The sequence below is a fragment of the Leptosomus discolor genome, chromosome Z, assembly GCF_034619465.1.
Source record: "Leptosomus discolor isolate bLepDis1 chromosome Z, bLepDis1.hap2, whole genome shotgun sequence".
Lineage (NCBI taxonomy): Eukaryota > Metazoa > Chordata > Aves > Leptosomiformes > Leptosomidae > Leptosomus > Leptosomus discolor.
The window spans coordinates 79,664,473-79,685,245 of record NC_141419.1 but is presented as its reverse complement, the minus strand read 5'-3'; the positions used below and the strand labels follow the sequence as shown (position 1 = coordinate 79,685,245).

Here is a 20,773-nt window from a genome sequence, read left to right as displayed (position 1 = left end):
CTCCTGAGCAATCAGAAACCAACTCAAACAAAAGTGCTAAGAAGGTTCTGGATATTCAACACATGCAACAGGCAAAAAAAGAGGCTAAGCTGAGTGGACAAAAGATGAGAAAATCCAATTTAAGCAATACTGCTAACATCATTATAATCTACTTTCCTAAAAAAAGAGAAGCCAGTATCATAAGAAATCCTTGAGAGGCATCTCATGTGCAGTTATTTTTGTTTCTTCCAAAACAATATTGTATCAGTTAAAAATAGCAGAAGATTCTTTCTAAAACTAAACCATTTAAAAGTTTTTCACAAACACTATATATACACAGGAGTATTTATTTATATGCCACCACAATATTTTCTAAAAATTGAGACATTCAGGCACTGTATTATCAGAGGAAAAGGTTTCATTACTAAAAATTTGGTGGATTCAAAAAGAAAGCCAACTGAAGTAATAAAAACAGGTTGATCTTATTCTATCATCACAACAAACAAAAAAAATCTCAAAAAACCAAGATGCCTCATAATGAACGCTGTGTTTACAGAATATACAGTTTCTTTCCTTGAAAAACTTCAGAGAAATCAAACTGAGCAGTAATCTATGCAAATGTGACAATCAGGTTCAAGGACTGTTTCTATAATTTTATATCCATTACATTATAAATGTAGAGATATTTTAAAATATAAAGCTTTTAAAAGATCATAATGAAGTAAATTTCTTAAGTTGTGCAAAATACATCCCTCACTCTTTCACGAGCTAAGAAGCTTATTGCCCCTATCTATTTTTATCTCACCTCCTGCTTCCTAGACACCAGTCTCTCTTTCTTCTGTGTTATATAACAAATTAACTGTTAAAATTTCCTAGAATAACAGCTCTCCACCTGTATTTAGCTTGAAGATGCCGCTCCTGTTTCAGGTCTGGAGAAGGAATTGTGTATCTGAACGCTTTTCCAGTTATTCTATATCCTTTTGCCAGATAGAAAATACACTTTAATTATCTTTTCTAAAATAACCACTCATCCACCCAGCACTCTGTATACACGGAATGCCTGTACTTGTGAAATAGAAGACTGAAATTTTGTTTCAAACTGCGAGTTTCTTGCTATAAACATCAGCAAGAACCCACTGAGACCTCACTGGATACTATAATTAACAAAACTACCTTAGTTTTTTAAGAAAAGTTAAAAGAGAAATTAAAACAACAACAAAAAAAGTCTCTCACGCATTCTGTTCAGCCTTTCCTTCCTTTGTTTTTTCCGCCTTTTGATCTTCCTGGGGACTACCTACATCTGAAATTGAGACCTGCTGGAACGTAAAAAGATGCATCTGAACTTAGTAAATATTTATATTCCCCTTCTGCTTCAATAAAGTATTACTTTATTAACCTAACGCAAACATACTTTTGATTAATCAGGCACTTGAAAAAAATCTGACTGAAAAATAATCAAGATTACATACTTATCGGAGGACAGATACAGATGAGAAATAAGGAGATAGCCTAATGAGTCATCTGAGCATCTTTCTTTCTAAGTCATTATTATAAGCTTTTAGTTTCAAATTCATATCCATGTAAGTACCCTGGAAATACACTCTGCTAATCTTGCACCCCCCTAGGTAAAGATGAAAATCTGGAAACAATCCTATTATACACAAACTATTTACAAATTAAGAAACTGAAATAAATACAGGACTTTACACATGCCACAGAGTCACTACAGTAAAATGCTTTGTACAATTAAAGACCACAATACATTTGTTGTTTCTAATCCCACTAACGGCACTGAATGTAGAGTCCTACAGGCAAGTAAACTGACAGCATCGCAATTCACGTTTCAGCATAATAGCACGTAGCCAATTTCAAAGAAAGGAGACTTATGACCAAAGATGAGGCATGAAAAAACCTGTCTCATTTACAGATCCAGACTGAGTTCTGACTTTCCAGACAGAAGCAAAATAAACATCTTTATATATTTAATTTAAAAACAAGCAAACATGCAAACAAGTGGTCGAGTCTTTATTTAATGACCTTATGACAACTTCAGAGACAGCACACATTTTTAACGAAAAAAAGAAGTTGTTAATACAGCTTTCTAGTATAACAAAATACATGTAAAAATCTGGTCTATTAACCAGACGACCATCTCTTTTTGGTTTTTTTTGATTTACATGTATGTGTGCATAATATTCTATATTTATATGTAGTGTTCTACATTACATAGATTTAATGTAACTTATATATACATAATTATATATATAGACATAGATACATTTAGGTTTACAAACAATGATTCAGTTTTCAAAAGTGCTCACAGCAGATCTCACTTCACTACTGTTTAATTACTTTCGACTTTTGTTACTGATATAAGGAGGTGAAAAAAGTTCAACAATCCTAAACACTTTAAGCTCTCAATTTCTTAAGTATATTGAGCAACTCCGGATATTTTGAGAAGAGTATTCATAATAATTTGATGCTTCCATGTAAAATGGTAACTTGCCTTTCCTCTTTGATGTTCTATAGGTTTGATCTTCACAGAGGTATTTGAGCTCTTTGGAGTTTCATATGGCTCCTCAAACAGCTCTACAAAATAAACACAATTACTCTAAATTAGAAACTACACGACATACAGCACTATTATGTGACTTTTGTCAACTGATCACGTTAGTCCACTTTTTCCCTAGTAAGGAGAAAGGAGTTGAGAGATGTCTTGGCAAATGCAAAATCTGTGTTATTACTAGTGATGATTCAAGCACCTGAAGAAAAAAAAAAGCTTATTTTCATTGTAGGAATATGATAAACTTAACCTATGCATACTCAGCTCTTAGAATTTTCAAATAATACTTTACACATTTGCATGAATATTTTTGGAATCAAAGTAAATGAGCAAATGAGATAAGTTACTATACATTGTCCTTTCTCTATAGCAAAAAGAAATTACGTAACTAAAAACTGAGCAGAAAGTATGGAGAAAGCAATCATATAAAATTTAGTTATAATATAAAACGGATACAATAATAATTCCAATAGAACAATGAAAACTTATTTCCATTTTTTTATCAAATAAACAGAAGAATACATAATCCTATTCAGCCAAAACTCTGTTTCATATGTCAGACCATAGTAAAAGGTTATACCATAAAAACAAACCTTCTCTTTCTGATGTTACATCTAACTCCTCCGGAACAAGAGGTCCCACTTCATTAAGATCTTCAGTCACATCAGGTACAGAATAATTCTCATGATTAATTTCCTTCTTATCAAAATATTTTGACTTTGTAGACAATCTGGTAATTGGAATTACAAAAGGTAATGAACAATAGAAATAATCAAAGTATCTGACTTAGTTTAAGTATGCTGTTCCTCTCAGATTGCAGGGTAGTGCATAATTCTAAAATAAAAACGGCTGTTATATAATCAATGTTCATACAGATCTTCTCTCCAATATTCACTTAAATCAAGATTAATATTATTTTTCGGTATAGTTGTGACATTTTAGTGACATTAATGGTACAGTCTTCCAGGTGGGCCATTTCCAGAAAAATGTAACCAACACATACGATCTACCAAAAATGGAAGGCATAAACTGCACCGTGACTTCAAAATCAGCTGGTCAAGATCACATTTGTCTCCCTCACAGAAACTTCCTTTATTAAAAAAAAAAAAAAATTGACAGAGAAGACACCAATAATGTTTCAGAACACTAATACCAAAGACCTTTTGTTTCTCTAGTTCAGACAATGGAAGAAAAATGTTACAAAGGACTTCAGGTTAAGGAATCTCCATCTTCAGAACTGTGCCTTTTCCATGCATTTTTATGACACGCACACATATGAACATAGCTAGACTACAGACCTGGAAAAAAACCTGATTGTGTGAACTCTCATCTCAACACAAAGCAAATTACACATGATTTGAGAAAACCATGATACCAATTGTATCAGAATTTAGATTCCATTTCCACATCACTAAGTTTGTAATAAACAGCCACGTACAATTCCCTTCATATGCAACAGCTACATTGTCTTCTACCTAGAGGGAGAATATTTAATCTACTTCATGCAACTGTGAACAATATGCACGAGTTTGACTTTCCACTCAAAATTAAACATCTATAGAACAAGTAGTAACAGTAGAACTCTTCATACTGGCATGCTGCTTAACTGAGGAATTATGACCAACTAGAGTTCTCAGGTTAAAAAAAAATTACCCCAAACCAGTTGCACAAAGATCATCATAGGCTTGTACACTCTGGACATCAGGAGGAGGACTGGCCAATATGGAAGAGTTTTCACCCATAACACTTTCTTTCTCTGTCCTAGACTGGGCTTCTGATAGAGATGCAAATTCTTTCAGATATTGTTCATCCAGACTCTATCAATAATAATAACAATAATGAACATTCACTAGTTAAAAAAAAAGATAACCAACACTTTAGGAAAAAAACCCAACGATTTCATATAGTATTTTTAGGCTTAACTTCAGATCCTTATATTATAGGGCTGGGAAATTCTGGATTTACAGTTGTCTGTGGAACCTGAGTTTTGCCCATTTTTGCATTAAGTGCATCCAACAATAGGTCCTCTGAATTATGCAAAGGAAACATGAAATAAGAGAAACTTGTCAGCATCAATTGAGCATCAATTGTCAAAGATGATACGTGGCAATTAAATATACTCAATACAAAGTACACAATAAGATTTGGCCTTCATCATGCATAACACAAAACTCTAAAATAATCACTAAAAAGCCACGTGTAATCATGCAGTTGGATGCACGCACCAAATTTCGGCAGTAAGTTGCAAGTGTAATGTAAGTGGCACTTGTCAGAAAACAGAAAATACAAACCAAAACCAAGACAAAAATCTCTTGATCTGGGAGAAGGGCCTTCTCAAGGACACCACTCCCCCCCAACACTCTTCCCTCCAAAGCCTTTCATGTAGACTTAATTAAAGAGGGTAAGTGATCCAGTTGTCCCCAGACACAAAAAAGAACAATACTCATCAAGTTCTTCTGGCAAATCTCTTCTTTTATATTAACACACATTCTCCAACTCTGTGTAACAGTGCTAGACAGAAATTCAAAATTCACTTTTCACCAATCATTAACTAGTTTATACTCCAGTCAGATTGTATCTGCATCACATCCACAAGCCCTAGTCCTCATGGGGGATTTCAACCACCCTGATATCTGTTGGAGGGACAACACAGCAGGGCACAAGCAATCCAGGGGGTTCCTGGAACGCGTTGATGGTAACTTCCTTATCCAAGGGGTAGCACAGCCAACGAGCAGAGGTGCTATACTGGACCTTGTTGTTACCAACAAGGAGGGGCTAGTGGGGAATGTGAAGCTCAAGGGCAGCCTTGGCTGCAGTGACCATGAGATGGTCGAGTTCAACGCCCTTAGGGCGGAGATGAGGGCACACAGCAAGCTTGCTACCCTGGCCTTCAGGAGAGCAGACTGGCCTCTTCAGGGACCTGCTTGGTAGATGGGATGGGATACAGCCCTGGAGGGAAGAGAGGCCCAAGACAGCTGGTCAATATTCAAGGATCACCTCCTCCAAGCTCAGCAGCAATGTATCCCAATGAAGAGGAAGTCAGGCAAAAACACCAGGAGGCCTGTGTGGATGAACAAGGAGCTCCTGGACAAAGTCAGACAGAAAAAGGAAGCCTACAGAGGGTGGAAGCAAGGACAGCTGGCCTGGGACGAATACTTAGAAACTGTCTGAGCAGCCAGGGATCTGGTTAGGAAAGCAAAGCCCTGACAGAATTAAATCTCGCCAGGGACATCAAGAGCAAGGCGAAAAACTTCTATAGGTACATTGGTCATAAAAGGAAGCCTAGGGAAAATGTGGGCCCTCTCTGGAAGGAAACAGGGGACCTGGTTACATAGGATACGGAGAAGGCTGAGGTACTCAACAACTTTTTGCCTCAGTCTTCACTGCCAAGTGCTCCAGCCATGACGCCCCAAGTCCCAAAAGGCAAAAGCAGGGACTGGGAGAAAGAACAGCCCACTGTAGGAGAGGATCAGGTTCGAGATCTTCTAAGGAACTCAAAGGTGCATTAGCCCATGCGACCTGATGAGATGCATCTGCAGGTCCTGAGGAAACTGACAGATGAAGCTGCTAAGCCACTATCCATCACATTTGAGAAGGCCCCACTGACTGGAAAAGAGGAAAAATAACCCCTATATTTAAAAAACGAAAAAGGAAGACCCAGGAAACTACATGCAGTCTAACCTCTGTGCCCACCAATATCACAGAGTGGATCCTCCTGGAAAATGTGCTAAGGCACATAGGAAGTAAGGAGGTGATTGGTGAAAGCCAACATGGCTTCAATGAGGGCAAATCATGCCTGACAAATTTGGTGGCCTGCTATGATGGGTTATGGTATTGGTGGATAAGGGAAGAGCAACTGAGGTCATCTGGCGCTGGACTCGTGCAAAGTATCTGACACTGTCCTGCAAAACATCCTTGTTGTTAAACTGGAGAGAGACATGGATTTGACAGATGGACCACTTGGTCAATAAGGAATTGGCTGGACGGTTGCACTTAAAGTCACAGTCAATGGCCCGATGTCCGAGTGCAGACCACTGATGAGTGGTGTTCCTAAGGAGTCAGTATTGGGACTGCTACTATTTAACATCGCTGGCGACATGGGCAGTGGGATCGAGTGCACCCTCAGCAAGTTTGCCGATGACACCAAGCTGTGTGGTGCAGCCAACATGCTGGAGGGCAGGGATGCCATCCAGAGGGACCTGGACAGGCTGGAGAGGTGGACCCCTGCAAACCTCACGAAGTTCAACAAGGCCAAGTGCAAGGTCCTGCACCTGGGTCGGGGGAACCCCAAGCACAGATACAGGCTGGGCAATGAGTTGACTGAGAGCAGTCCTGGGGAGAAGGACTTGGGGGTGCTGGTAGATGAAAAACTGAACTTGAGCTGGTGATGTGCGCTCACAGCCCAGAAAGCAAATCGCATCCTGCACTGCATCAAAAGATGTGTGGCCAGCAAGTCAAGGGAGGTGATTCTCCCCCTCTGCTCTGGTGAGACCCCACCTGTAGTACTGGGTCCAGCTCTGGGGCTCCCAGCATAACAGGCATGGACCTACTCGAGAAGGTCCAGAGAAGGGCCATGAAGACAAGCATGGGGCTGAAGCAAGCCCCCTACGAGGACAGGCTGAGAGAGTTGGGGTTGTTCAGCCTGGAGAAGAAAAGGCTCTGGGAAGACCTTCTAGCGGCCTTCCAGTACTTAAAGGGGGCCTACAGGAAAGGTGGGGAGGGACTGTTTACAAGAGCACATAGTGATATGATGAGGGGTAATGGTTTCAAACTTAAATGGAGTAGATTTAGATTAGGTATTAGGAAGAAATTCTTTACTGTGAGGGTGGTGAGACACCAGAACAGGTTGCCCAGCGAAACTATGAATGCACCCTCCGTGGCAGTGTTCAAGGCCAGGTCGGATGGGGCTTGGAGCAACCCGGTCTGGTGGAAGGTGTCCCTGCCCGTGGCAGAAGGCTGGAACTAGGTGACCTTTAAGGTCCCTTTCAACACAAACCATTCTATGATTCTACGTCGTCTAAAGCTAGGCACAATGGCTGAACTTGTGTAGAAATTTGCTCAAATAGTGTGGTATCTAGATAAATGAGGACTTCCAAAGCGAACTTTAATCTCCAACTAAAGTCTTCTCACAGACTGAATTCCAGTATTCCTGGAATGTTTCTCTTTTCCTAGCAACCCTCAAAGGAAAGGCTATTCATCAATATACAAGGTTTTACCGAGAACAGAACTATGAGGTGAAAGGTATGTGTAATTTTCTTTACTGGCATAACTAACTCACACATTTCATAGACGCTTACCCCAACCCCTTTCTTACCTTAAATTTTATGCTCTTTGCTTGAGATCCATCTCTGTATAGCTGTTCTAACAGCCACAAAGAAGTAAGGACAGCAGCTGCTGATGTTTTCACATGTATCATTGGGACAGTCTCTTCCAAGGAGTCTTGTTTATTGGAACCACAGAACAGTCTTTTATCAGACCATCTGATCATCCACTCAAGCAATTTTGCAATATTTCTCAACTTATCCATTAATTCTATAGCTAGTTCTTCTCCTGGTACATTATCAATTCTATCAACAGTTTTGTAAATGTATTTAGAAGTTGCCTGATTTTGCAGGCTAGAGAAATTGTGGTTAGGAAAGGGTTGGCCTGCTGGTGCAACAGCAACTCCTTGATTGTCACCCTGAGCTCTGTAAATTGACTTGTGTTTTAAACCAAATAATCCTTCATTAAGTCCTTTCATCAGGTTACGCACAGATGGTTCTGTTGTCTGTACAACTGACTGTACAATGGTTGGATTTTCCAAAATATTTTGATTTTCACTGTAGACAGACACTGTTTCAGGATCACAAGATGCCAGCGCGACAGTATAGCAAGACCCTGCTCTAAACACACTCTGGCTTCTAGTTTTGCCTTGTCGACGTTTTAGTGTTGTCTGAACATCAAAGAGGAGAGAGTTTAATTCATGCTCTTGAAGAAGTCCAGAAAAGCTAGTAAGAAATGGAATTCCAAGGTCTCTGTACTTGATCAGGTCTCTCTCAAGAATGTAACTCAGAAAGAGTTCTAAAAAATGCACATACTCATCATCATCACGTTCAAATTCCCATGCACCAACTATAGGCAAATTACATTGATTATGCATGTCTTTTCCATGTATTTTGTCTTTATGTTTTGTTTTCCCATTAACAGCTTTTATCTTACGTGTGGTACTTTTGGTACCTATTTCTCCCTGTCTTTGATGTTCATCATCCCTGTAAAACAACAAACATAAGCAGTGTTAATGCGAAAATCTATTTTACGAAGAATTACATGAAAAAATAAATGCAACAATAGTTCCTTTTCTTCTTCTATTGTTAAAAATAGGAAACTAACCACTCCAAATTTACATTAATACGTTAGGTGGCATTAATACATGTTAGGTGGCAAATTCATCAAATGCAAAATCCATAGTTTTTACATAAACAACAATTCAGCAGTATCACATACAAATGTGGTCACAGCTGATAATAATTTATATATCAGTAACGTATTAGTCACATAGTAACTCATATAACATCGGCAGTTCTAAGATTTGGTACATTTGTAATTCTTCATTCGATGAATTACCCAAAGTGACAATTATCCTGTTTGGTGAAAAGATTACTCGAACAGTAAGAGAATTTTTTTTTTTTTTAATTTAAATAGAAAGCTTTATGCTGAAGTTTTTCTCATACCTTTGGAGTGAAGGTGTTTGAGCTCTCACATCTTCAGTAAATAAAGCATCAGAAAGTGTACCTGCTGTGTCAGCATCACTATATACCTGGGGATTCCCAAGATCAGTAAGTGTGCTGCTGCTTAGGCTAGTGCCTAATGAGAATCTGTCATAACAGCGTTCCTCATCATCTGCTGTTCCCTCTTCTGCTGGCTCCCAAATATTAATTTCTATGGGGCCTATGTTCCTTATTACACATCTCAAGACCTTCATTCTCACTTTTTCAGCAGCTTGTATAATAATAGACATAATTTCTTCATTTTCAGGACCTACTGAAAGAAAGAAAACCAAGAAATTTTAAATAAAAACTTGTAATTTCTCAAGTATTCTCTCAAATTGAGGAATGAACTTTGAATCATCATAAATTACGGCCATTTAGAAATACAGACAGAAACTGTGATAAAGTAAAGAAACACCATCAACTTGGGAGCCATGATATTCTGTTATTGGTATAGACGTATCAGAAAGAAAACACAAAATTTGCCACACAACTCTCTCAGTTTTCTAACTGACATCTATAATGATTGTTTTACATGGTGTATGAAAGAAGGTATTGTTACAAGTTAATTAATAAGAAGGGTAAAAAAGAAAGTTCATTTAGTATTTCCTGAAAAAGGATGCACATTACCTTTAACAACAGTGTGTCTGAGTCGCTGCTGAAGTCCATGGTATTTATCTCTTAGTGGAACTCTTACATCTTCAGGATTAGGAAATGCTTTTACAAAAATCTCTGCCACCTGCACAAAATAAAGTACCTTTTCAACTAGTTAAAATACGAGTAATGTATAATTTCCAACAGAACTTACAGCACTAGAAAGTCTAATCAGTAGCTTTTACAAGGAGAAGAAACATTTATGATAATCTCTATTGCTTTTGTTCTAGCTTTAATGTCTTTTACCTTTTTCACTGGTGGCAATTCTCCAAGCAGACTCAAAATTACATCTTGAACTAATTCTTCAATGTTCATGAACCTGGAGAAAGGAAGCATTCGACAAGCCCACTCGACTGCATTCAGACAATGCTCAACTGTGGAGGCATCATATTCATTCTTCTTCAGATCCTAAAAAAAAAGACCTTGCTATACAAACAATTGATATGAACAATATATTTCATCTGAATTATTCATACAGTACAAATAGTAATGATTCTTCCCTAGTCAACAGAAAACAGAAATCTCTAAATTAACTGCCAAACAGAGAACGATACGATTCTAGGAGACAGATCAAGGTTGTAATGGATCATAACTTATGTTGGGAGGAAAAAAAAAAAAAAGCGCAGCTTTTTTTAAATCAGTTTAGAAAATAATTCCATTAACACTCTTCTGAAGACTCTGCTTGCAGTCATTTAGAGTAAAACTTGAGGATTTGACCAAACTAGCTGTAAGTGATTAAATACGCTGAATTACCAGGTGAAGTAAATTAAATTTACTGTGACTTAAGGTGACCACAAATTTTCTTGTGAGCAAGATATTTAAAACAGCCAAGAGGCTTTTCCGATGGATCAGTTTATTTTGAAAACAGTCACTGGTTTCTTTCTCTTTTCTCACTGTTGCACAAAGCACAGAAAAATCATGATATTCTATTATTTGGAACAGAGCCATCATCTTTATTTGAAGCTTGATTTTTCTGGTGAAGAGAAATTTTGGACTTGCTTTAAAAAGGAAGCCATCTTTGCTAAGCACAGCGGAGCTGCTAGATTAGATAGGACAAAAATCAACATCTGTACTGCTACAGAATATATGCCAAACATCATGCTAGTAGTTTCCTTTTTCTTCCTTGACCTCTGACATCGATTGATGAGGCTATAAACTAGAGAAAACATGATTAAATTTTAATATATTTTTCAACACTCTTTTTGAAAACCACGTTTGGTCCATTAAATATACATTAGTCAGGAAACATCCAAAATATCTTAACCTAATGAAGAAAAAAAAAAAAAAGTAGTAAATATTTAGGTAGACAAGTGTAGAAGCTACTGCTTTTCTGACAGTATCTCTTCAACTATTCAAGTTCAATATCAAGAAAAAGCCCAACAGCAATACCATTAGAAAGATGTAGTTCACATGGACAGTACTATTCCATAGTATCAAATTTGCTCATCATAGCATTGTGCTAATTTTGTGCTATTAAGCAAATACAAGTTCTCACAAAAATATACAGCAGACCTTTAGAATTTGTCTTACAGCTTCATGCAATTAAAATGTATCTTTACTATATTAGTAATATAATTACCTTACGATTGTTAGTATTTTCCCTTGCAGTTTGGTATCGCTTACAGTTCTCAGATAATCTGTCACGAACATGAAACATCCAACACAATGCACAGAGGTCTCTGAACCAACCTATGACACAAACATGCAATATGGTGATATTTTATTTAAATAAAGTGAAATAAAACAGCTTGAGATTTTTAGTTAGAAGGAAAAAATTAACACTATCTTAACAGTAGCTAAATAAAAAAAAAGTTACTCATTCTCGAGTTTTCAATAGCGCTCTGCAGCTAGAGCTCTTTAGTCACCCTTAGTGTTCATGTTCTTTCACATCTGTCAGATCTATAACACACACAACAACCCAGAACAGCAACTTCCAGATTAAGACTTTTGACAACTAACATAAAAGCTGGAATGGGAATATGTTTCTGCACACGTTGCAGCATACTATTTCAAGCAAATAAGAGTTTCTTGGCACCTGTGGATTCTCACTTATGTTTTTTTCTCCAGCTCTAAATTATTCTATTTTATTGCATACAGACCTAAAATTTTACAGGTAATATCATCAAACTGATGGTCTCCAGAAGATGTAGATCTAAAGAAAATAGTGTGGAAATTGGAGTAATGAAGCAAAGTCTCTGGGAATGGACTCAGCAAAGGAAGAGATCTTTTCATTCGAATCTATAGATAGGAGAAATAAGGAAATGAATAAACAATCAGCTAAAATTTTGTATGTATTGCTACTAAATATACAGCCTCTCAGTTATTAGCAGAATACTGCTAAGGTCAGTAAAATTCCCTTAAGCTGGCTTTCCATTTTCTTCAAATCAGTATCCTGAAAGTTCATTTAAAAGAACATATTTAGTATGAGCTATAGCACAAAAAATGCGTTTGTTCACATTGTATTCATGACTACCATGAAATACAAGAACTACAAGGTATAAGAAGATCACAATTAAGAAATCCATTTAATCCCACACAGTCCAGGCTGCTGTGAACCAAGGCAGACTGGTTTTCCCTTCTGTTTCAGCTGGTACTTTCGATCACCTCCCTGTCCCAGCATTAAGCATGTAATAAGCAAATAGAAGGAAATATTTGTCATTCAGACCAATTCCTGATCTGGATCACTGCACGAATGCTCATGTAGAGGGGTTGAGGGAAGGCAGAGAGTCGCACACACTCACTTCTGTAGTAAGTCAACCTTCTTTAAGTGGCTGTGTAACAGCAACTTAAGAAAAGCCTGTATTTACAAAATATTTTTTAATCAATATATTCCAAGCTTGGTTCTGTGCAAACAAAATGCACATAAGTAAAATGAGATCTTATAAGTCCTGTGCTCTACGCACTAAGATGACCACATCACCTCAAGTGAGTATCAGATTCTCTGTTATATATTCAACCCTAAGTGATCTGGAAAACACTTTCACTTAACAGCTATAACTCCCAGTTAAAATCAGCTTGTTTCTTTCAAATGGAGAAAGAAATGAGTTAGTAGGTTACCAAGTCGATACAAGAGACACGTAGAAGTAGACACTTTATGAAGTAGACACCATAACTCAAAGACAGAGGGTTTCATAAAAGGACTGAATATGGAGTGTAAAACTAGAAGACTACATTTAAAAAACATGACATCAAAGTCCAGATGAGACTTCTGCTTCTGTAATGCAACTGCAAGCTTGTCAGTAATATTTACAACTCATAATGAAGTTACAAAAAGATCAAATTAAATGCTTACTTTTTGCATGACTTTTCTTGCCCACTTCAGTTGTGCAATATACCACTGTGCTGCAGGGCAGGAACAACGAGCAGCCCGGAAGAGTAAGATAATTCGCTGAAGAACTCCTGACACTTTCTGACGACTTTCTCTCTCAATTTTTAAAAGAATGTCATTGCAGTCTTCCTGAAAAATGCAAATTCCAAGATAAAAAACAAGACCCAAAATTAGAAAGGATATATACAGTAAGGAATCTGACCTAAATGTTTCTGCTCTTAAGACTATTTCACCACTTCTTTAGAGCACAGATCCTTTACGGAAAAAAACGGAGGCGCACATACTTTCTTATCACTATGGTACTAAGTAAATGAAGGGAAGCGATAAAAAGCAACAGAAAAATGAGCAGAAAGGATCCAGAACAAAGATCGTAATTATTTCATAAATACAGTCAAACAAGACCCAAGAAATTTCTACCATGCGTGCTTACTTCACTGAGAGAAGCTGGCTGAGGACAGTATAATGGTGGTGCTGGAAGATAAAGTCCATCTGGAACTAAACCATACAATTTTCTGCTAAGATCCTTGGCAGAATCCATCAAAAGCTGAAATGTCTCCGAGAGAATATCAGCATCTGCCATAACAGCTGCTTTCAGTAGTTCCTGTATTGAACTATGAAGAACATTTCCATCTTCCTCTTCAATGGGATCTATAAAATATTAAGTACAGAAATCAATAAATTAATTGACTCAATTAATACATGGCCTTCATTCTGAAATTATGAGGCTATGTTCTCAGAATTTGCATTTGTCTATTGAAATGTACACATCGCATCTACTTGCTTTAAGATAAGATCTCTCGCATTTGAAAATACTATTCAATCATTAATTTTAGGTTTTGCCATATTAAAGGGGAAGCTATTGCCTTTCTAGATAGACAACTGAGCTTTTCAGCCATGCATTTTCTCAGCATAAAATACTAGCAATCATTCTCAACAAGCAGGCATAAACTAGGTATGCCGTTAATAATAACTGTAACAACTCTTTTATCAGTGACCACAATGATCCAGGAACTGGAAATGTATTTGTTTGACCTCTTTTACATATTATTACATTTTATTACATTTTTTCCCTCACCTCCTAGAAGTAGCAGGACCTTTAACAAACATCATTAATTTGTTCCTGAAATTTGCACAATATTATACTGCTCTACTTCCATTTCTACTCCTGCTTATCTTGAAATATGTGCTGCTAAATCTTTCCGCTACCTATCGTACTTACAGATTGTTATACACAGAATGTATATGTGTGTGTGTCTGTTTGAAATAAAACCCTTGGAAGTAAGTACAAAAGAACAATCTATGCAGTGTTTGGGATATGGCTTATAAAAAGATTACTGACAGGAACTTGAAATGTGGTTTCCAAACACACAGAGAGTAAGGAATAGAGATCATGCCAGTAAACTTTCTTTAAAATGTAAACAAGGACAGGTTGATCTAGCTAATCAGGGGAATTTCACCAGCTAGGTATTAAGTTAGGTTATGTGATAAAAAGCTCCTATACACAGATACAAAGGAGCACAAAGACAATAGCAGGTGCAGGAACCTGAATAATACCTAGACCCATCTACATGCAGTAGAAAAATCAAGCCATGAAAGGCTCATCTCCACAAGCCCAGAGATGCACAACAGCAAATTATGCAGATGGCAGCAACTGGGGAGACTCAGCTACCGGGTCTAAGCCCAGCTACTGGAGGGATCCACATCGTACACACAGGCATCTATATGCATACCTTCATCCTGGCCAGCAAAAGAGGGAAACAGGATGGGATTGTCGGTGCTGTTTTTGCGAGTGCTGAGCACGTCTGTATCTGTAGGTGTTGACCTGTATGGCCAGCTGTATATAGGTGTTGCGTATGTGTGCATGTATACGTGCCTTCTGGGAACACAGTCTCAGCCTTGCTAGCTGTTGGACCTGAGGGCATGGAGCTGCCAGGCTATGAGATACCACCCCCTCTGCCTTTGTCAGAAAGGAAAGGCAAAAATTAAACACCATCATGCAGCTAATTAAGTATGATGATACTCTCCATACTGTTAATATGTTCATATTTGCTTCAGGACATTTTTATTTTTAATGTTTTAATGAAGTTTCAGTTTCCTTCCAAACTGAGGTTAATATCAAATCTAGTCAAATAAGCTTTTGGCTGATACGCACGAAGAAGACAAGATTGATAACACAGTCCATTTTTAGAATGATTAAAGCCAAAACCCAAACCCCTACGAAACTGAAGTATTTGAATCTATTATAACAGTAATGCACACATTGCAGAAGACGAAGCAATTGTTTCCTTTTAAGACAGCGTATAACACAGAACATGCAGTGAAATAACATGAAAAATAAACATAATTATTTCTTATTTTACATACCTGTAAACTGCTTGTATTTAACACATCCTGATGTTTCAGAAGTAACTGGCTGTCCTAACAAAGATTGTAACTTTTCCTGAAAAGTCTGCATGGGTGATAAGCTTAATGGTAGGTGACGCTCTGTGTTTTTCAGTCTGAAAGTAAACAAGAAACTTTTAATTAATAAGAAAGTAAAACCCATAGATAATCAAATAAAGCTCTGTTAAATGAATACCTAAGACAAAATAACTAATCTTAACATGTTACGTCCTACACCTACTAGGAGTTTGGGAATATGAATTTTTGAGGTAACAGATAAGCCCTGTTACATTAAACTTCATGGAAATAGCACTAATAACAGAATACAGTATACCAATTCCAAGCTCAAATTTACCTTGAGAATTCATCAGAGTTCTGACAATACAGCTGGTAGGCCACACCAATTGAAACAGACAGTTTCCAGTCCCCAAGCCTGTGTGTTAACCACACAGCCTCTGGAATGAGTCCACCAATAAAGAACAAATCAAGAGCATATTCAGCTGTCCACACAGACGAAAGGTTCTGGTCCCTGACAGCTCTGGCAACCAAACAGTGTTGCAGTGGAATAATACGAGGAGATAAGTCTGTGACACAAAAAACACATTTTAAAGTTCAAATAAATCAACATGCTATCAGTTGAATAATCTAGAATTCATACGTTTGCATTGCTTTTAGATTCACTTCAGTGTACAACTGCTCTTTATTAGGGGCACACTATTGGGCTTTATCTGCAGCAGGCAGATGCAGCTCATGCCGTGATATAATAGCGAGGTCAGAGTAGGCTATTTTTCTGCTTAATGTAGGATATGCAAGCATGTGCAAAACTTGTGGGTTATTCTTACTTTAAAGATTTAATCACACTGATGGAACATTCGCAAGTATGCTACATATACTTAGGATATTCCAGAGGGTACGCTCAAGATAAATGGAAATCCTGAGTTTTCCTATTGTACCCATGTTGTCTGTACTCACTATGCTGCTTACTGCAGAAGACAGAAAGCTGCAATGCATTTTTGAGAAAGAATAGTACACGGTTTTAAGAAAGTGTATCGAGACAAACTGAAGACAGATTTAGTATCTCCTTGTTTCTCAAGGTTTAAATTTGTTTTCCAAGGTTTTACTTCCTGGTTTTCCTGGAGAGGTGCTAATCAACATTAACTCTAAGGAGTAATTTGCTCCTCTCGCAGTTTCTGTTTACTGATGAGGCAATGACATTATTTAGAGAAACACTGACACTAATCCAGCTTGTGCAACACAATTTTTTCAATATTGCCTCACCACATACATGGATCTTTGACTAATGAAAGTATTAAAATCCAGCTCTTTGTAGGTTTTTAAAACATCCAAAAGACCACAAAGAAATACATACCAGCGCATGCTGCAGTACAGAAACATTAAAAATAGTCAATGTATTCAAATTATTGCCTTCTACAACTGCCTGAAAGGAGGTTGTAGGGAGGTGAGGGTCGGTCTCTTCTCCCAAGTCACTAGTGACAGAAGAAGAGGAAATGGCCTCAAGTTGCACCAGGGGAGCTTTAGGTTGGGTACTACGAAATTTTTCTTCACAGAAAGTGTTGTCAAGCATGGGAACAGGCTGCTCAGGGAAGTGGTGGAGTCACCACTGCTGTAGTTATTTAATGTGTAAATGTGACGCTTAGTGACATGGTTCAGTGGTGGACTTGGCAGTGTTAGGTTTACAGCTGGACTCAATTTCAAAGGTCTTTTCCAACCAAAATGATTCTATTCTACGGATGGCATAATTCAATTGAGCACGTGAAACCATTAACTTTGAATACCAGAAGTATTTTCAGTAATCAATGGATGCAGAACATTAATTCCACATACAGACACATACACCCCTCAACAAAAATGTCTGGAAAAACTATGATTTTATCTTTACAGCTAATGGTGCTGAAACTATAAAACATAACAGACAGCACTGATATACATGTAAAGAAATGGTAAGAGTTAAGCACAGCAAATTCAACTGCTTTTAAAGAAAATACCTTGTTTGGTGTGAAGCGGATGAAGGATGCCAACATTGTGTGGGGGAAAGATATAGAGCAGCTGATTTGTGAAGTAAGAGGCCATGAATCGTGCCATGGATTGAATCACAGCCATAGCAGTTTCAGTATGAACATCTGTTACCATCCATAGTTCATGCTGAAAATACTTGGTATCTAGAAAAATAGATATCGAATCAAAACATTATGAAGAAAATTGTTGAAGTTTGAATGCGAAAATTGTTTAATCATAGCTTATAAGACTTTTTTTTAAACAAGCAAACTCTGGTACTTCTTAATTTCTTGACAAGCTTTCAGGACTTACAGAGCTTAATCTTACACTAATCAGTTACACAACATATTAAAAGACTTTTATACCAGGTTTTTAAATGACTACAGATGGGCCTATAGTACCTAAATTTAGATCAGTGCTGAGTCAAAAAAACCTGTTTAAATACGGAAACTTAGATTTCATACTCTGACTTAATACAAAAAAAAGTTACAAGCATTTGCAAAAAATATCCCACTGTTAATTTAGGACTGATGACCAATCTAAAATCCTCTGTTTTATCATGTTGTATCATAAAAAAAAAATTAAATCAACATAAAATGACATCATGTCATTGCCCCCTTATCTTTCTTATCTAAAGTCTTTCCTTGAGCAGACTGAACATTTAACAAGCCATGCTTTCACTATTAATTACACAATTAAGGTTGTCTAAACACTTACTCCAACAAGTGCAGCTGAAAGAGCACCTGAGGATCAGAAAAAGATCTTTAAAGAAGCCACTGAAAACAGATTTCACTCCAGTGTAAAGAGAAAAGTATGCTATCAAGCGTGTGTCTGATGGCACAGAAATTAGATACTAGATTATTCAAACAGTATCAACATACCTTATCACACTTTTATCCAATATAAACATACCCGAAAATTTTTCCATCTGACTCACTGAGAGATGTGATCGCCTTAGAATCTCTCCTACCAGATGATCACAGAGTCCCTGAGCCTCACACAAGTTATATTGATACAGGTGGCAAAACAGTATTGCAAGATAATATCTACTCTGAAGAAAACATGTTCTTTTTCCTCCTGCATTAAAAGAGAAAAAATGGCAGAAATCCAGTTCAAAAAGAAACAATAAACACAAAACCAGACACAGCAGGTTTGAAAGTACCTGCTGAAATCCAGGTAGACAACATCCACTACTCTCCCCTCGTTCCCCAGCCCGTCGTGCCATCATAGAAGGCTATCAGGTCGGTCAACCATGATTTCCCCTTTGGGAATCCATGCTGACTACTCCTGATAATCTCTCCCTTTACCTGTCTAGAGGCAGTAGCCAGAATGAGCTGTTCCATCATCCTTCCAGGGATGGAGGGGAGGCTGACTGGCCTATAGTTTCCCAGGTCCTCCTTCTTGCCCTTTTTGAAGACTGGAGTGATGTTGGCTTTCCTCCAGTCCTCAGACACCTCTCCTGTCCTCCACAACCTTCCAAAGATGATGGAGAGTGGCTTAGCAATAACATCTGCCAGCTCTCTCAGCACTCGGGGGTGTATCCCATCAGGGCCCACGGATTTTTGAGTGTCCAGTCTGGCTAAGAGATCCCTAACCCAATCTTTCTCGAGCAAGGGACAGTCTTCCTTTCTCCAGACTTTCTCTCCAACCTCCCTGGCCTGGGATTCCTGAGGGCCAGTTTTAGCAGTAAAGACTGAAGCAAAGGTGGCATTCAGTAACTCTGACTTCTCCGTACCCTCCATTACCAGGGCACCTGCCTCGTTCAGCAGGGGGCTGACATTTTCCCTTCATCTTTCTTTTGCTACAGATTTGAACAAACCCTTGTTGTTGTCTTTGACAACCCTGAGTTCCATGTGGGCCTTAGCCTTCCTTGACAACATTCCTATATTCCTCCCAAGTGGCCAGTCTCTTTTTCCATATGCTCTAAACTTCCTTCTTCCCTTTGAGTTTTTCCAGAAGTTCCTGCATTGTCTCATTCTTGCTTAGAAATATACCTAGAGCTTTTTTGTACTAAGTACTTCACAATGTCAAGAAAACTCTGATACTAAAACAGAAATGCATGGAATTTTCTCAGGGAGCAATCAGACAAGTTCTGACTGGTCTCTACTGAAATCCCAGCTTCACTTCAAATACACATCCTTTATGCGTCTTGCCCCCTTTTTTTGAAGGGCAAACAGACAGTCACAAATAACTACATAAAGTGATTATACAACTTGCCCCCTCCACCCCCCAAAAAAGATTTTATTCCTTACCTTTTGCCTTGATCTCACAAAGAGATCTTTTCCAAATATCCACAGATTCTTTGTATGAGCCTAAAAGAAACTTCTCCTCACCTATAAAAGTCACACATATAACAAATTATATAAAAAGGTTGACATATTCAGTTTTACATATGCATGCACTTACTTCAGTACTACAGATTTATGAAAAGCAGAGCAAAATATACAAGTCTCCAGCAAATTTCTGTTCTCAGAGCTAAATATAAGTTTTGAGCAGCTGAAAGACGACGACTTTGAATACCCCTCCCTGCCTTTTTAATTGCTAAATCACTATTAAACAAAATAATCAATTCAGGTTATAACCACTCCTACAAGGTTATTTTTTTAGATTTCACAAGGTTATAAATGTTAATCATGGTTAGAAATATCAGTATTCAAAACTCACAATAGTTCATTAGTAGGGAAAAAAACATTTTCTCTCATCTGTTTTCATATTTTCTATGATGTGCAAGGTATTTTTTCTTTTGTAAAAAGTAGTTGTAGAATCATTTATCAAGTTGAACATATATATTCTTTTTCAGTGTAAAAGCACTTTCAAGTAACAGCCCTATGGACTGTTACACATTTCGTCTCTCTAAATGTCACCCCTCCATCTCTATTCCCATTCAATTTTTAATCCACTGGTCAATTCCTAAATACTTTGAAAGAAAAGTAACTGTAAAAGAGCACAGCTCCCGGGGGGTGGGCAAGCACTACCACAAGGACAGATTTGCCACTCTTATCCTGCTTATCAGCAGCTAGGCAGTTCAGGTATTGGCTGGCCCATCAGCATAGATGTTACTCTAGCTCACTTATAAACTGTGCCTTATTTATTTGGCAAACAATG

General features: G+C 37.7%; 1 protein-coding gene across 1 annotated transcript in view; it reads right to left on the bottom strand.

Annotated features, from left to right (window-relative positions):
• The window catches only part of CPLANE1 (ciliogenesis and planar polarity effector complex subunit 1), a 60,266-nt gene that overhangs the window by 25,247 nt on the left and 14,246 nt on the right, over window positions 1-20,773 (bottom strand). Inside the window, exons 13-29 of the mRNA XM_086480159.1 lie at window positions 19,921-20,001; window positions 18,581-18,745; window positions 17,659-17,832; window positions 16,008-16,236; window positions 15,635-15,768; window positions 13,701-13,918; window positions 13,235-13,399; window positions 12,042-12,180; window positions 11,522-11,631; window positions 10,189-10,350; window positions 9,919-10,027; window positions 9,253-9,559; window positions 7,857-8,790; window positions 4,196-4,359; window positions 3,136-3,272; window positions 2,486-2,568; window positions 1,213-1,295 (exon numbers count right to left, since the gene is read on the bottom strand). Of these exons, the coding sequence (XP_086336285.1) occupies window positions 1,213-1,295; window positions 2,486-2,568; window positions 3,136-3,272; window positions 4,196-4,359; window positions 7,857-8,790; window positions 9,253-9,559; window positions 9,919-10,027; window positions 10,189-10,350; window positions 11,522-11,631; window positions 12,042-12,180; window positions 13,235-13,399; window positions 13,701-13,918; window positions 15,635-15,768; window positions 16,008-16,236; window positions 17,659-17,832; window positions 18,581-18,745; window positions 19,921-20,001 (3,394 nt within the window). The remainder of the gene's footprint in view (window positions 1-1,212; window positions 1,296-2,485; window positions 2,569-3,135; window positions 3,273-4,195; window positions 4,360-7,856; window positions 8,791-9,252; window positions 9,560-9,918; window positions 10,028-10,188; window positions 10,351-11,521; window positions 11,632-12,041; window positions 12,181-13,234; window positions 13,400-13,700; window positions 13,919-15,634; window positions 15,769-16,007; window positions 16,237-17,658; window positions 17,833-18,580; window positions 18,746-19,920; window positions 20,002-20,773) is intronic.